The sequence below is a fragment of the Prosopis cineraria genome, unplaced genomic scaffold (genome assembly GCF_029017545.1).
Source record: "Prosopis cineraria cultivar Desert tree isolate PC_DT_omini unplaced genomic scaffold, ASM2901754v1 PC4, whole genome shotgun sequence".
Taxonomy (NCBI): Eukaryota; Viridiplantae; Streptophyta; class Magnoliopsida; order Fabales; family Fabaceae; genus Prosopis; species Prosopis cineraria.
The window spans coordinates 11,012,392-11,028,885 of NW_026555335.1; the positions used below are offsets into that span (position 1 = coordinate 11,012,392).

General features: G+C 35.8%; 3 protein-coding genes across 5 annotated transcripts; all 3 read right to left on the reverse strand.

Annotated features, from left to right (window-relative positions):
- Window positions 1-1,468: 1,468 nt before the first annotated feature.
- On the reverse strand, window positions 1,469-4,453 carry LOC129308514 (uncharacterized). 2 transcript variants are annotated; one of them, XM_054949652.1, is made up of 2 exons: window positions 2,803-4,453; window positions 1,469-1,835 (listed from the first exon to the last, which is right to left on the reverse strand). In XM_054949652.1, the coding sequence occupies exons 1-2, from the start codon at window positions 4,165-4,167 to the stop codon at window positions 1,815-1,817; spliced, it is 1,386 nt and encodes a 461-aa protein (XP_054805627.1). In that variant the 5' UTR covers window positions 4,168-4,453; the 3' UTR covers window positions 1,469-1,814. The 2 variants fall into 2 exon arrangements, with proteins under 2 accessions (XP_054805627.1, XP_054805626.1); XM_054949651.1 differs by lacking the exon at window positions 1,469-1,835 and having other exon boundaries at window positions 2,233-4,445.
- A 336-nt stretch (window positions 4,454-4,789) lies between these two features.
- Window positions 4,790-8,712, reverse strand: LOC129308515 (uncharacterized). Of its 2 annotated transcripts, XM_054949654.1 has the most exons (9): window positions 8,431-8,500; window positions 7,875-7,919; window positions 7,634-7,771; window positions 7,438-7,502; window positions 7,269-7,333; window positions 6,143-6,229; window positions 5,940-6,070; window positions 5,429-5,534; window positions 4,790-5,185 (listed from the first exon to the last, which is right to left on the reverse strand). In XM_054949654.1, exons 2-9 carry the CDS (start codon window positions 7,875-7,877, stop codon window positions 4,959-4,961), a joined length of 822 nt encoding a protein of 273 aa, XP_054805629.1. In that variant the 5' UTR covers window positions 7,878-7,919; window positions 8,431-8,500; the 3' UTR covers window positions 4,790-4,958. The 2 variants fall into 2 exon arrangements, with proteins under 2 accessions (XP_054805629.1, XP_054805628.1); XM_054949653.1 differs by having other exon boundaries at window positions 7,634-7,919; window positions 8,431-8,712.
- Window positions 8,713-12,091: 3,379 nt separating this feature from the next.
- LOC129308441 (uncharacterized) lies at window positions 12,092-16,455 on the reverse strand. The gene is made up of 5 exons (XM_054949551.1): window positions 16,305-16,455; window positions 15,827-16,089; window positions 14,688-14,793; window positions 12,957-13,100; window positions 12,092-12,627 (listed from the first exon to the last, which is right to left on the reverse strand). Exons 2-5 carry the CDS (start codon window positions 16,081-16,083, stop codon window positions 12,367-12,369), a joined length of 768 nt encoding a protein of 255 aa, XP_054805526.1. The 5' UTR covers window positions 16,084-16,089; window positions 16,305-16,455; the 3' UTR covers window positions 12,092-12,366.
- Between the last annotated feature and the right edge of the window lie 39 nt (window positions 16,456-16,494).

Genomic DNA, 16,494 nt, shown 5'->3' on the forward strand with positions numbered 1-16,494 from the left:
ATTTTTTTTTGTTTTTAAAACTTGTTCTGCAAGATTATTCTGCAAAATTATTTTGAACATATAAAACAGAAAACAAAATTGAATAATCTCTTATATATTATGAGTTAAATTCTTACTAAATTAATTTTGTTGAGAATTTAGAGGAATATTTAAAGATAGTCTCTTCATGAATAATGGACAGTTGGACACTTGGGCATTCTATTGGAGTTTGAAATGTAAGAGAATTAAAAAAAAAAAGTATAAGAAGATTAGCGACAAAGTATCTTAAAAAAATGACAATAAAACTCTCTCAAATTATATAAATGATAATATAATCTCTTAAAATATTATAGTTTCATTAAAGTTCTAAAGACTTTGGTGTTAATAAATTTTAAATTAAAAAGATTATTTTATTCTCATTAAAAATAACAAATCTCAATCATAACTTTTGTGTAAAAAATAATAATTTTTATTCTCTAAATAATAAAAATTGAATAAAAAATTATAACTTGTTAAGTATAATTTTTTTTTAATTGAAAAATTTTTCAAAATAATAAATTTCAATCACAACTTTTACTTGAAAAATAATAACTTTTATTTTATAAATTATAAGAGTTAAACAACTTATCAAATATAATTTCTATTATTAAAAATTATATTCTCAAAATAATAAATTTTAATCACAACTTTTATTTAAAACATAATAACTTTTATTCAAAAAATTATAAGAATTGAATAAAAAATTATAACTTGTTAATAAAAATAAATTAATTTTTTTAATTTAAAATTTATTGACATAGAAGTCTTTGGAGACTTCAACAAAATTATAATTTAAGAAACCAAATTATCATTTATATTATTTAGAGGAACTTTATTTTTTCAAGTATCTTTCTTCAAGTACTATAAATACATAAACCTCTTCCAATTAAATTACTATACAATATACACAAGAACAACAATTCTAATCCCCAATAATTTAAGTGACAAAAACCTCAACGTATAAGAACGATGCAGGTAGCAACAGATAGCCATTTTAATTCCCGATCACAAATCATGATGCCAAAATGAGTGATAGGTAGGACCAATACGACGAAGCTCTCCAGCTCCAGTTTCTCTACTCGGTCAAAAAAAAAAAAAAACACCCTAGTTTCTCTTTAACTCGTTCCATGCACATAATAAGAAGCATTTCAGAAAAACCATCTTTTGAATGGAAAAGGCAATAGTTCGTTAAAAAAAAAAAAAAAAAGAATGGAAAAGGCAATGACGGGAGGTTCGTCAAAGTCCAAAGATGACAACAACGCATTTAGTTGAAAGAAACCCAAAACGTTCACTTGAAATAGAATGACCCCTCTTCTTAAGGAAAGCTTGAAATCTCTAGTGCTCTGTGCTGTCCAAATTCTCTTGACAAAAGTATTTCTTCATCATGATCAGTATTCTCTCCAGCATATTGCGTTTAATTTGAAGTCCAAATGGAATTTAAAGACATAGCTAATGGAATTTGTTCAGAATCCAGAAACCACATACATTACAAGCTAATGGAATTTAACGACATAGCTATTAACAAAATAGAAGGCTATAGTAATTAAAAAAAAAAAAAAACAGGTTGCTTCATACCTATTTTCATGTACACAAGAGCGGCAAGCATATTTACAAGAGAAAACTAACTAGGCACACAAAACAGTCTATTGGGGCCCAAAATAAATGCTAACTCAACAAGGTGAAACAAACAACCAGGAAAGCGATTGTGCTTTGCCCAACTAAAAGGCCCAGTATTCCTCTTTTCCCTGAAGAACCACGCCAGAGGGGTTCATCATGGCACAAGCTCTTTGTCGTATTTATGGATCCCTTCGGCTTCCCTGTTAACCATCAGAAACAGGGCATTATTCAAATAACACCAACAATATGCAACAATCAACTATCACGATCATCCACCTTAAATCAAGAACGGCAAAAAACCACCCAACGAGACCCAAGAAAGAGTCACCGCTTATCCAAAATAAACTCCTAACTTATACTCAACTTGCGGGCTCTCATGCATTTACCAATGAAAAACAATTGCGATCAAGCCCATCCAAAAGGGCAGGCACCAACCAAGACCTTGAGAATTTAGGAAAGAACCCCTATGCTTGATCATTAATCATTAAAGATAGATCCTCTTGTACCATGGTAAAGAAAAACGTGTTAAAAACAATAACGCTTTCATAAGATCATGGACAGGTGTTCAAACGTAAGGATCATATAAGATAATAAAACTTTCAGCAGGAAATTAAATCCAGATTACCATTTATCATCAAGAACTGAAAAACAGTGATAGATATTCATGATGTAAGTGAAAAAAATAAGTAATCTCAGCATCACATTTCTCAATTCCCATGTTCACTTGTGCAGAAAACAAAATTGACACCACAATAGGATTTCCAGGGTAGTAAATAAATCAGAGTCCACCAATCATGTTACCGAACATCATATCCTATGACTTAAAACAAACTTAGTAGCCAACGAACATCATAGAAGTCATGCAGGAGGGGATTTTATTTTTCTCAATCGTTTCACAGACGGGGAAACACCCTTTATTGCCTTCCTGGCCTTCTTCAGTTTCAGCTTTTTAGTTGGGAGCGGGATCTCCCTGATGGGACCTGGTGGTACACCTTTCTTGAGTGCACTTCCTCTGGGTGCAACAGAGGGAGGCAGCCTCAAGCTCTGAGGAGGTAAAGGATTTTGTGGCTTCCACACCAAGTTATTTTTCATGGAAAACCTTACTTTCTTTTTACTTCCTTCCCCAATCTTAACAGCATTGATGCCATCAGCATCTCCACCACTCACCTCAGAATCTTGAGATTGCTGTCCTTTTAAAGTCTTTGTTCTCTTTCTCTTCTTAGATACAGTTCCATTAGTTGTAGCTTCAGGAGAATCAGAGACCCCTGCAATTCCATCATGCAAACCTGCTTCAGCAGCAATAATCTCAAACTGCTTTTGGAGGTTTGAAATCACAGATTCATTCAATATATTGGCTTGTTCATTATTTGAACCATTTTCACCAACTATAACTTCATTCTCATTCTCAGTAAGACTCTCCTCGTTCATATATTCAGAGGGATCACTCTTCTTTTTCTTCTTAGCCTTTTTCTCCTTGTTAATAGCGGCTTTTTTATCCTTCTTATACTTTTTCAACTGCTTACCAGCGGCCCCATTAGAAACCTTTGGAACATCTTCATTACATTCCAAACCACCTTCTGCAGCAACTACCTCCACAGTGGTCGCAATAGGAACCAAAATTGGCACTTCGTCTTCATCTCGATCATCTACATCAGGAATTGAGAACTCAAATCCTGAAGACGCCATGTCTTTCTCTAGCTTCTTAAAATCCTCATGCAGAGCAAACAATACCTTTCTATTTCCTTGGCAGCATCCAGGTGAAGAGCCCAACTCATAAAATTTCATCGAGAACCCCATGACTAATGCTATCGTTCCAAGCACCACAACATCATCTCCCGAATCGATCTCATCCCCTGCCTTCTTAATCTCCAACAATCTCTTTCCCATCTTTAGCAGAGCATCAAACAGATTAGACTTAACCTTTCCCAACAAGACTTTATCAGGCAGTTTGCCCACAACAGCAATAAAGGGCTTGAAGAGAACCTCAAGCACCTGAGACCGAATAGGGAGGAAAGGCCTAAGCTCCTCCAAGAAAATAGAGGCAATGTGGTAATTAACTCCATTGCCCTGCAACTTCTCTTCGGCAGAGAATGTCCTCTCATCCAAAACACCCATTAACCGTCGGGTAAGTTCCAAATCCCACGAATTCTTTTTGAGGAGAACAAAAAAATTGTGGAGAAATCTCCGAATCAAGAGGTAGAACTTGTCTAACCTGAGGGCGTCAATTCCAGACCATTCGCGACGCATAGTGAGGAAGAAGGCGGAGAGGTAGTGCTCAGAGAGGCCGAGATCGAGAACTTGGAGGAGTGAGGAAAGGCGATCAACGAGTTCAGCCTGAACAGGGACCTTGTCAGCGTGCCAGACGCAGTAGAAGAGGCCCTTCCAGAGCTTCTTCATGTCGTCATCGGAAAGTTGGGATTGTGAAGGAAGCCAAGTCTTGAAGAGAAGACGAAGAGCCTTGTCTCGAGTGGCCTTGTTGCAGCAGGCAAGCTGCTTGATGAGGGAGCGACCCAGCTGTGACCCGTTCTCCATCGGTTAGGAAGCCGATAGATGATGGATGCACAGTTTCTTTTGGGAACCCCTAGAGCTTCGAGGTTGAAGATTGGGTTGGGGGAACCCTAATGGAACAACCTAGAGAGAGACCGGAACATGTTGCACGGAACTAGATTTTCAGAGCGCGGAATGCCAAAGGTTTGGTCGCCGTTGTATTTCTTGTGTGGTGCTGTGTTGTTCGGTCCACTGGAAATAAAACCCTAGGCACTGTTCCGCTACCTGATTGCTCTATTTTTATCAATTTTTTTCCCCCTTTCGCAAAACCATGATCTAGTCACACGGGGAGTTTCAAGGCTGGTGTGATAAATTGTAGTACCTATACAAACTCAGTCTCTCATGTCGTGGTGAATTTAAATCGTAATTAATTGTTTTTTATTCTTTGGACATAAATATAATAACAGCAATCAGTCTTATCTTATTAAAGGAAGTCCACTTACATGAATTGCACTAATGCACAAGCAATTCTCCAAACATAAATACTCGTAATGATCAATGTGCAAATAATAATTTTCTTAGTTTTATTTCTTGTAATCACACGAGGATATTTTTAGTATAAGTTATAACTTTTCATATAGTGCATTAATAAAAATACAATGAACAATTTGTTATCACGTGTTAATTTCATATAAATTAAATTGAAAAATAAATAACAAAGTGTTTGAGTTTAAATTTTAATTTAAATAATTTTTCTTTTCTATTTCCTCCCGAATAAACATATGATATAAAAGAATACACACACACATTGTCATGATTGGCATCTTCAGAGACTTTCATTTGGTGGTTGAGGCGGTGATTTGATTACTACTACTATTAGGAGGACGTCTTGAAACAGGCTGGCTCCAAATGAGGTTGGCGTACTCCGGATGATCAACAAAAGGATTCCGATTATGCTGATAAAACTTGCATACTCTTTCATTTCTTATTCTCTCCTCTCTCGAAGGCGGATCAACCTCATTCCATTTTAACAATGTTGACAGAAGTCCCATCTCTTTCTTCTCTGCACACAAGTGACACATCATAAATTTCAACCTACTACTGTGTCTTTAGATCCTTCACTACATATCATGATTAGTATGATAAAATATATGAGATGAAAAATCAAATATTCTAATCACCATTCAAGTAGACGAGTATGAACCCATGCATCAGCACTGGATTTGACAAGTACATTAAGAGGATTTATCCTCCACATCAGGATTTCCAGGCAAGAATCCAGATAACCAGATATTGTTTAACATACCTGTGCTGGGAGCATCTGAGAGGCGAAGACCTGGAATTCTTCCTGATTGCTGAACTCCATAACAGACTTCCATGTACATCAATGCCCTTGCAATATCCCCTCTAACCTGAAGTTATTTTAATTTCAAGACATCCATGAAAGAGGTGCAATCTCAACAAAAAAGCTTGAGTTAACAATAAATTAATTGTCCATGCAGAGAGACATCAATTTTTACGTGATTCTTTTACCAATTCTCAGTTGTTCTCTGGGTATGAGTTGCCCATCAAATCCAGTAAAATAGAGTTTAACTCTACAGCTGACGCATATAATTCAACGCTCCAAACTAGGAAGCCATAACTTTTTAACTGGATAGGGGAACCCAAATATTTGTAAATACATGGAATTCCCAAGCTAGACCACAGACAAATCTCTCGCATGATCAACAGTCAGTTATGAAAGTTCAGAAAGGACAGCTTAAAAAGAAAAGAGTAACGCATATGCATATGCACACACGCACGCACGCGTACACTACCTGCCTAGGTGGAGTCCATCTTTCTTTGTCTGTTTCAGTGTCCAGAGCAGCTTCTTTGTTTGCTGGCTTCAAACACTTGGTGGACTTAGCATCGCATTCTCCATAATACTTGTTTCCTCTTGATGCATTGACTGAGAGAAACATGTACCATTAATAGAAATAGAGTCTCATGTACAAATATAGTGAGTGGTGGATTGCCTTACCGTTTGCATCAGCAGGCCGAATGTTATGGAGATCAGTTAAAGAAGGACCATTTGTTAGTCCATAAGAACGAGGCCATAGATGCTCTCCTGTAAAATGTTTTTTAAATGAGTAATTCCCAATTGCATATTATTTTGTTTCAGGAGCTATAACTCGCTATTAAATTTACTTTATTTATTCCTGTCTCCAAGAGGCTTGGGTTTCTCTTTTCTTTTTTTAACAAAACAAAAATTCCGGAGAAAACCTTCTTGTTTTTAGTGTCACGACATGATCAAGCCACCAGCCATCTAAGAAACTGAGAAGGTTGATGATGGCAAGGAAACCAAAAAAAATAAAAAAAGGAAAGAAAGAAAAAAGGTTGAGCACAATCAGAGCAATTTGCTGCAAAGCAATTGATCCAGGTAAGACTTGTGAGATCCCAAGTTTCTTAATTATATCTTGCATTTTGCTTTTGCAATCTCTCAATATCAATACCAGATTATGTCCTCAGTCCGTCCAAGAAAAACCTTACTGGACAAAGGCATTATCAATACCAAGTTGCTTTATAGTCTATATAGTTCCACTGGTATCAAGATCCATTTGGATAAAACCCTGTAGTTGACTCGAAACTAAAGCCTTTGTCACACATAATCCAAACCATTTTTCTAAACTTTCCATAACTTCAACTCCATCATAAGAGACTCTGGAATTCTAAACTTTGCTGTCTAGTACTCAACTTCAATACCCTGAGCATATGATAAATATCAGTCCCCCTTCCCCTTCACGGTAATTATTCATTTTTTTATTGTCATAATCATACTCCATGTTCAAGGACGATTCTACATATGAATCAATATTTCCAGTAGGTTTGGTTAATAATATGATCTGGTTAAGAAGTTAAGCATATTTCAAAATAACCTGTTAGTTGAATCTGATAGACATGCATTTTTCTCACTGATAATGTTATCATTTTAGGCTTTGGTATCAAAATATCAACTGAACATTCTTACCAAAAAAAAAAAATCAACTGAACATAATAAACAAGCAAAATTGAATATTAGAAGCAATAGCCACAAAAACAGAACATGATTGAGACTAGTAACTGACATCAAGGCATGGTAACTGCAGAAAATTGACTAGTTGACTCACTGTTCCATCCCTGAGGCTTTCCAGACAAGCGTTTTGGGACAACTCTCAAGGAGTATATTTCAACTCTGCATGGCATGAACCATCAACGATATAAAAGTCAGCTGGTATGGTGATATAAGATATTAAAATTTGAAAGATTAAAGCAACATCATTTAGGGTAAATCCATACACTCCTGATGAAGCATCAGGTTCATCAACCATAGCAGCATCAAGAAACTTGAGGGCATCCCACACCTGTTAATCGAAGAAGCATCTTAGATCTCCAGATTTAAAAATCCATACTGAATTTAAAAGTAAAACCACTTTAGTTGTACAAAGATTTAATCAAAATAAAAGCAGCATATAATATAAAAACCCGAAATGACCTCTTTATAGGATAAGGAATGATGTGGGGCAACAATGCTATTCAACTTTTTCTTGAGTGCTTCCCCTCTTAAATGCTTCACGTGGGAATAGTAAGTGGTAATATCCTCGCAAGCAAAATTATAGGAAGCTGGATTGTCCTGAGCATTGGCAACAAGATTGAGAAATAGCAAGTAAAAGGAGATGATATGAGAAAGCCATCTCCATGTGACATTAAAACATGTTAACCCCGGCGGTTCCCACCATCTCCTAATGACAAAACAACCCTTAGCTTCATAGCTTCCGTACCTAGATAATCAAAGAGGGAGGGGAGAAGGGATTAGGAAGCAGAAGGTTATAATGAACTAAATTGGAAAGACTGAAGAACGATAATACAACATAATCAAAACAATATCATTCACAAAATACAAGCTGCTAAGAAGAAGCTGAAATATATAAAGATCAAACAGTGAATATTTCTCATTCAATACATCAATAGTCCCACACAGCAAGTTGAACGGTTTAGATTTAAGATTAGCATATCCAGATTCATCTTTATCAGCAACGGCCAACAATCAACAAATTTGATGATCACCCATGTCCAAACTAGCGATGATGCTGGTACCATCCAACTAAATGCAGAAATCCAGGAAGACAACCCAGCGATAATAATTAATTAAAAAAAAAAGATATCAACAAATCATCCCAATATCTTTTGCTAATCGTTCGCCAATGTTAAAGAATTCTAAGTGGTTTCATCAAATACAGATACTTTTTGAAAAATGAGGGTGGCTGTAAAACAAGGGACTACTTGACGAACCTTTCGTTGACGTTAGAAGTGGGAATGAGAGGCTTTGGAGTGCTTGCACTTGCAGAAACAACCCAACTACGATGTGGCATGAAGGGAGGTCTGGTGGACGATAAAGGTTCAAAGGTCGGCATAGAGAAGGGGAAAAGTACCGAACGATGCCTTGAGTCTCCCCAGCCAGGCCATTCTCGTGTTGCAGTGCTGGACAAGGTCAGGCACCGTGTTCTGAACCGAACCAACGGAACAGGCTTTGGATGGAAGGCCATTAGATGTTTTCTACTGCGGCTCCTGACATCGAAATAGGAACCATAATTTTTATTATTTATTTATATTTATATTACTTAAGCTTCCTCCCTCCATTTGAAACATGGAGTGGGTTAAATTCAACTCATTAATGAATTAAAAAATCTCAATCTAACCTAATTTCTCAGGATTGGCAATTTGGTAGGTTAAAGAGATAACCTATCAATTCATTTACTTTTTTCATAATTTTTTTAAAATATATATTTAAACGATGAGTTTTAATATAATATTCTTTAATAAGTAAAGTCTTTGTAATAAAAAAAATTGAGGCTAGGGCATCAAGAATTTGGATAAACAAAATAGATCTTTTATCTATAAGTTGTGCTGGAAGTTACTACAGTATGAGAATGCTTTGTGGATTCAAGTTCTAAAATCAAAGTATAAATGTGATACTAACTGTATTCTAGAGGTGAGAAGGAGAGCTACTTCTTCATTGACGTGACAAGGCATCCACAAATGCTGGGGTCGTTTTGTGGAAGGAATTGGAAGGCAGATTGGAAATGGACTTAATATAAAGTTTTGGACAGAAAACTAGTCTCCTGTGGTTTTTAACAATTCGTATGATCCTAAAGCCTGTATGGCAAATTTCTTAACAAGGAGTGGGGGTGGGATGTGAACTGTATGGAACAGTGGCTGCCTAGTCATGTTATTCATAAAATAGATTGTACCCCAATTCCGAGAGTTGAGAGAGTAGGGAATGTGTTTGTCTGGAAACCATCACATGATGGAGACTTTAATATCCAATCTGCATATTACTTTCTTGTCACAAGTACAGCAAGTCCTACAGGAGGAATATGGAGCAAGATCTGGAGATCGAATGGACCTAAGAAAATCGAAGTACTACTTTGGCTAGCTACCAACAACAGAATGCACACAACAGAGTTAAGAGCTAGGAGAGGATTACTCTATTCAGACATGTGCCCTCTTGGTTGCAACACAAGTGAAGATGTGATGCATCTTCTTCGAGATTGCAATCATGCGCAGGTCTGGTGGAGCTGGCTGGAGAAACCTGAACACCGGGATCTCTTCAAATCCAGGAACAGAGATGATTAGTTGGCACGGAACCTAAAACATGAAGCTGGACAGGATTTCACAAAACAAGTACCTTGGAACATTCTGCTTGGATATGTCTGCTGGGACATATGGTGCAGCAGGTGCAAGATATTATTCAAGCAAGAAGAAGTGGACAGGGTATGGCTTTGCTACTCTCCAAAAAGCAAAGCCAGACTTGAACACACTATAGATGTAATACGTCTTGGGAAGAAAGGCAAAGCGAAGTTATGAGAAATTGATTAGACCACAAGCGGGTGAAGTTTGATTAGATGTTGAGGGATCATTATGCAACAGTATTGGAAAATGTGGAGGGGTTATTAGAGACTGCAATGCAAATTGGGTAACTAGTTTTAATGCCTGTGTTGGCACCTTTTTTGTTACTTTAACATAATTGATCGGTATCATTAAAGGTTTTGTACTTGTTGGGATTGAGGCTATAGGAATATCAAAATTTACATTGATTGTGCAGAGGCCATTAACCTCATATACAGAAGTGATATTGGTTGTCATCCTTTTAAAGATGTGATTGATCATGTCAGGTTCTTATTGTTTAGGAATTGGAATATATCTATCCAATTTTCGCTTAGGGAGGCTAAATTTTGTGCTTACAATCTCGCTAGGAATGCAGGGAAAATGATAGGTTATTTTGCTACTTTTGATCAACTATTTTCTTATTATATTAAGGTGGTGGATGACGAGAGAATCTTCTCTTTAGATACTAATTAACTATTATACCTTTTGGTATTTGGATACATGTTCTTGTTCAAAAAAAAATATTTTAACCTATAATGTTTGTATAAAATATATGAATTAAGCTAGTTAAATAAGAAAATTCCCTTATAGTTTAAATCCCTCTTTGGTGGCAAAATTTCCACCTTTTTTCCTTTTTTATTTTTTTATTTTTGAAAATAATACGGGTTAAATAGGCTACCCTAACCTTTCAAGGTTAACCTATGTAATTCATGGGTTATATGGTTCAGGTTAGAATTTTTTTTTTTAGTTGAGCCAATTTTTGTCAACCCAATTCAACTTTCATAATCGATTATTTAAGCCAACTCATATAACCCAACTCATAGTTCAAACTCTTCTCCCTCCCTATATAAGGTGTTTTAACTCAATTCCACAAATCATTAAAAATTTATTATTTAATTGAAAGCACATAAAATTATAACAATTTTTTAGTTTTACCTCCAATAATGTCACAATTAATATTGTAGTGATGAGCAATAAAGTACACAACTAATATTCTCTCCCACTTTCAAAACAAGACAAAATTATCTAATTACTCAAAAATAAGGTAAAAGTGCATTTTTGACTTGAAATATTCTTCAAGAAGCACTCAATACCCTACACTATTTGTTAGAACATTTTTGCCCCTAAAGTAATTAAATTGGAGCATCTTCTACCTTGTCATTAAATCCTGATAAAAGTTCGTTAGGAAAAACTAAGTTGGATTGAACTCTAATTTAACAAGTGTTTTTGAAAATTTGACAGCAAAGTAGATGATGTTCTAATTTAATTACTTTATGAGTGAAAATGTTCTAATAAATATTTTAAGGTATTAGGTGCTCCTCAGAAAATACTTCAAGGATAATAATACAACATTACCCCTTATCAATATTATGATACCCCTTATATTCAAAAATAAAATAAATTTCTAACAATTTACTTAATTGTCTTTAAAATTATACTCTCTTCATGTTTACTCTTATTTAATAGATTATCTCAATAAAAATTATTAATTACACCACTAATTTAAGATATTTTTGATATCTTATTAATTGCACTTTAGATGACCCAAAATATGTTATATTTTGAAAATTATACTATAAACTAATATCTATATTATTAATATCAAATAAACTAATATCTATATTATTAATATCAAAATATGTAAGGATCTAAAAATGTCGTTCTATTTAAAAACAAACTCGTGTAACTATTACCCTTATTATTGTACCCTCTTTATGTGGCCAGCCTATTACTGGAGACTTAAACACACACAAAAAAATAAATAAATAAATAAAAAAGGTGCGAACAACTACAACAACGCTTGTTTACATTTTATACTTGTGTGTGTGTGATACTGTGATCTGCTTAGAGTAATTCCCATCGCAGAGCCCAAGGCATGAGTCCTTGTGAACATTTATTAAATTGACATGAATCATGCACATTTAACATTATGATAGTGCACAATTAACTTAATCATTTAATAAATTTTAATAGAACATTGATAATTTCTACTCTTACAGCCGTAAGAACACAATCATAATTTTTTCAAATTAAAAATTATGTAATCCTCTGGAGCTCAACATAATATTCCAACCAAACGAAAATCCACTATTGAAAAGAAAATAGATATATGCCCCATCCATGTTCACAAAGAAGCTTTTGTAATTTGATTTCCGAAAAGCAAATAGGCACCTCTATTCTTACCGAAAGAAAAAAAACAAAAAAGGAACAGCAACATCCTTCCAAAAAAAAAAAAATACTCTAGCCCTTTCAGTGAATGAAATAAAATGTGAAAAATGCATTGGTGGGCCTCCATCTCTGGGAAAATATTAATGGATGAATGGCTGTTTGGTTCCACAATCAAGCTGCATTATTATCATTTGCACTCTCTGCGAGCAGGTCATCATCATACGAAACAGGTATCCTCAATCTATCATGCAGAGAGTTGCGTTTCCCTTCAGGAGCAGATGCTTCATTTTGAGTTTGCTCAGGGGATGCAACAAAAGTGCTGTCTGAAACATTGTCGTCCGTTCCTTTAGCAAATGAAAATGTCACCTGTTGTGGAGCATCCACTTTCTTTTGCTCGAATGGTCTCTCAGCAATTGGCCGTCTGAATTGCCTCTGCATCATTGAATAAGCAATACGAACTACTTATCATGACTAAGCAAGTTAGCATCTATGCTTCAATTAAGATAATGCATAGGCATGGTTATTCATAATGGAACATGTAAACTTCTAAGCTAAACCACACACATAACAAATCAAAAGCTGCATATAGTACGGTTGGTGAAAGAGGTTGCTCCAAACAATTCGCTAATATTGGAGAAACATTAAAACAAAACAAAATCATCATTATTATCATCACCATCATCTAAAACCCTCCCTGCCTAAATTACCAGGTGAATCTAGAAATTGAACAGTTACTCAGCATTAGAAAAAAATAATCACACCTCAAAGTCCTTTGCTTTCTTCATTATCTCTTTGTAGGCTTTTGGTTCTCGAGCTTTAATGATATTCCACAATATACCACCACCATTCCGGAAGCGGCTACCATCAGCAGTCATCTGGCCCCCGCAAGTTTGGATAGCATCAACCTGTGGCTTGAACATGTCATCATACAAGTTTGGGACGTATCAAATTGGACACAAAAAAGAACCAAAACCAACAACAAAAACTTTTGAAATGTCTGCAATGACAATGACAATGATGATGAAAACCACCAATATGCAAGCAGAGTATGGTACATATTGTAGGGGATTTGTCCAAGCAAAAAATTATAATTAAAAATTGCACAAGAAAAAAGTAACAAATTCATACAACAGATATCCTGTCATCAGTGAAAGGACGATAAGATAGTATGCGATGTTATCCAACTTTGGCTTGAACATCAGTGGCTGGCTATGTTAATTGAGCAAACATCACTTAGTTACAGCCAGTATATTCAATTCTTCGAGTTAAAACAGTTTTTACATGTGCACCGTGCCCGGCAAGATGAAGTAAAGAATGAAAATCAACCTTTACAATTAACAAATGATGAAGTGGTTCAGCCAGGAACCTCAGGTCTCAAGCATAGATGTGGAAGGGGCAAACAAGCTTCTGGAAGAAAAAATCTGCAAGGTTAGGGACACAAAATTGTGCATCAGAAATTATGAAAGGTTGAGTGGTTCTATAGAAGAGTGGATGAGCATCATCAGCTCTAGGCTTGTCCAAATCAGGTAGAACCTAATTTCTCACCTTTCCTTAGAAAAAGCAGGTTAACTGCGTCTGCTCCTAGTACAAAGCATGCGCCCATTGAGAAAGAGAAAGAAGCAGAAGAAAACAAAAACTAATTGCAAAAGGAATCTTTTTTATTTAATAAAAATGCAAAGCACATTTTAACTACTAACTAATAGAAGACCCAGTAAGTGAAGCTGAAGAATATCCAGATAGCAGCTATAGGACGATACAACAGAACCCAGCAACTCTTGTTAGGTTGGATCTATGGTTGTAGAAACAATACTCTAAGATGTTCAAGTGCTAGATATAAGAAGAACCAGAAAATTAAAAAAAATAACATTTACAACTGTGCATGCTGCAGACACTAATACATCAAGGATCAAAGTTGTGCGTGTGTGCGTGGGTCTTAAAAAAGAAAAAAGAATGAAACAGAGTTGTTACAGCAAACTTATAGTGGCCAATCAACCCAAGCAACAAAAGCCTCCATAGAACTACAAGGACATAAAAGGATTTAGAATTGAGAAATTGGTGATTCTGTGTAAGAAACACAGAGAAGGATTGGAAAATTTAGACGAGACATTTAGGTAACATCAACATTTTAGTACTTGGTTACCAAAATCAACATCAAAAGTAAAACTTCTAATTTTGGGTAGAAAAAGGGAAATTAAGAACACTATATCTTCAACTAGACAGATATGAATCAGAAACAAAGCCTCTCCCAGCTTTTCATTAAGCACAGTGGTGCATATTGTTAGAGCCTTGAAATATATTGCTCTGTACATGGTTCTTAAGGTTTTTTTTCAACTTCCAACTTCCAAATTGGCATTATGTTTTCACAGAAAGCCCTACTTTATTAGGCAAACTGATTAAGGAAATGAGCTTTCAATATGAAAGCAAAATACCAGAAAATATTTCACAAAGCCAAAACCAAAACCAAGATAGCAGAAAATAAAAGGTTCTAATACCTCTTTGATGAAGTCGCTTAATGCTGCGACCCCAAGGCAACCCACAGCTGTGTATACCATGTATGACTTCTTCTCTTTCAACCGCCGACATGTATCTAACACAAACCTGAAAAGCAGATAATTTATTAGAATTCAACAATATGGAAAGGATGGCCAACAAATTTGAAAATACCTCTCCCTCGTAGTTGGATTAGGGGATTATTTAAAAGTAACGATAAGAAAATAGCAGTCACTTATGCTTCTTTTAATAACAAAACAAAAGGGAAGCAAGGAATATAAAATCACTAATGCCTAATAATTCTATTAATAGAATTTTAAAAACTATTGAATTGCAATGGCAGCCTGGTTCACTTATCATCTATAATGGACGGTAATAACAGCGAATGGAATGTTTTGTTGAAAACTTTCACTTGTTTGGGAGTGTTTCACAAGGAGAAAGCGAGAATGAATTACTTTTAATGAACACTCAAAAATCCTCCCTTCTTTATATAATTCCAAGTTCCCATTTTCTTTGATTGAAGCTATTTAGTATATTACCTTGTAATTTTAAACATCCAGTCAAGCAGAAGAAAAGTTAACCATTCCTTCCCCTCCCTTCTCTACCCTTTCTGTTTCTTTAGAGTCTTTCCCATCCCGAATCCCAAATAAACCCTAAAAATGGAATAACTGGTGGTATGGAAATGGCTTTTCAACTAAGCCTCCCAAATCCTCCAAAGTCCTCCTCCTTCTTTATTTCAAGGTCCCCAATTTGGGGGATTTTAGCGAAGAAACTTTCCTCAAACATGAGCAAAAGGAATCCTCATTTCACCATATCCTCCCCTTTACTCCCTTCCCTTCTCCTCCGAACTCCATATAACCCAAGTCGTGGGGCTTACGTCACTAAGAAGTGTAACGTGCAGGTTGAGAAGTAATTCCATAACACTCTATTGAATGTAGTTTTTAATGTTTGCCTGTATGTATGACTAAGAATCTAAGTAAGTGAAATTGGGCATAAAAATAATAAATAAATAACTGGGTCCAGCCTTCCTATATGAACAACACTTTGGCATTGAGGTACGACCAATTATTTTATTTTCAATTGACTCTGCAATTCAAGAAAACTTTAGTGTGTGTGTGTTCCTATTAGGAAGTAGGTATACCTGTTTATGTCGATGGATCCTGAACCCTTCCTCTTCTTCTTATTCTTCTTCTTATTAGCTCTATGCTTGCGATTCTTACTCTGAGATTCTTGATTTGTTACATTGATATCTACACTACTGCCTTGCCCCATATCGGTCTTTGAATCATGGTCCAGCAGCTCTCCTTCTTCAACATCAAGCATCTCAACATCGTCATCAACATTGTCAAACCTCTCCTCTTCGTCAATGACATCTAAAACATTATCTTCACCCTCCATAACAATCTGCAGTGGAAAGAGGGGTTCATACCAATAAATAGATGGAACGAAACAAAACCAAAACACATCCAATATTTAAAGAACACAAAGAAATATAGCTCAAATATCAACCACGAAAGATGAGAAAAAGGAAAGAAAGAAGAGCAAGAAGAAATTGACGCCGCCGTAGTCATAACATGTGGAAGTGCGAATAGAATAAAACTCTATGAACTTCTGCATACCACGTTAAACGTCGAAGAAACAGAAGCTCCGCCTCCGAAAGGGCCCCTTAACCTTGCTGCTCAGTCCCCTGCTCCCCTCTCCAGTCTGTCCTCTCAGCAATGGTATGGCTTCCGCAGCGATGTGCGTGCGATGAAACTCAGCGAGACAAAGCAACATTCAGCTTTTTGGAGACTTCAAAGCATTCGGGCC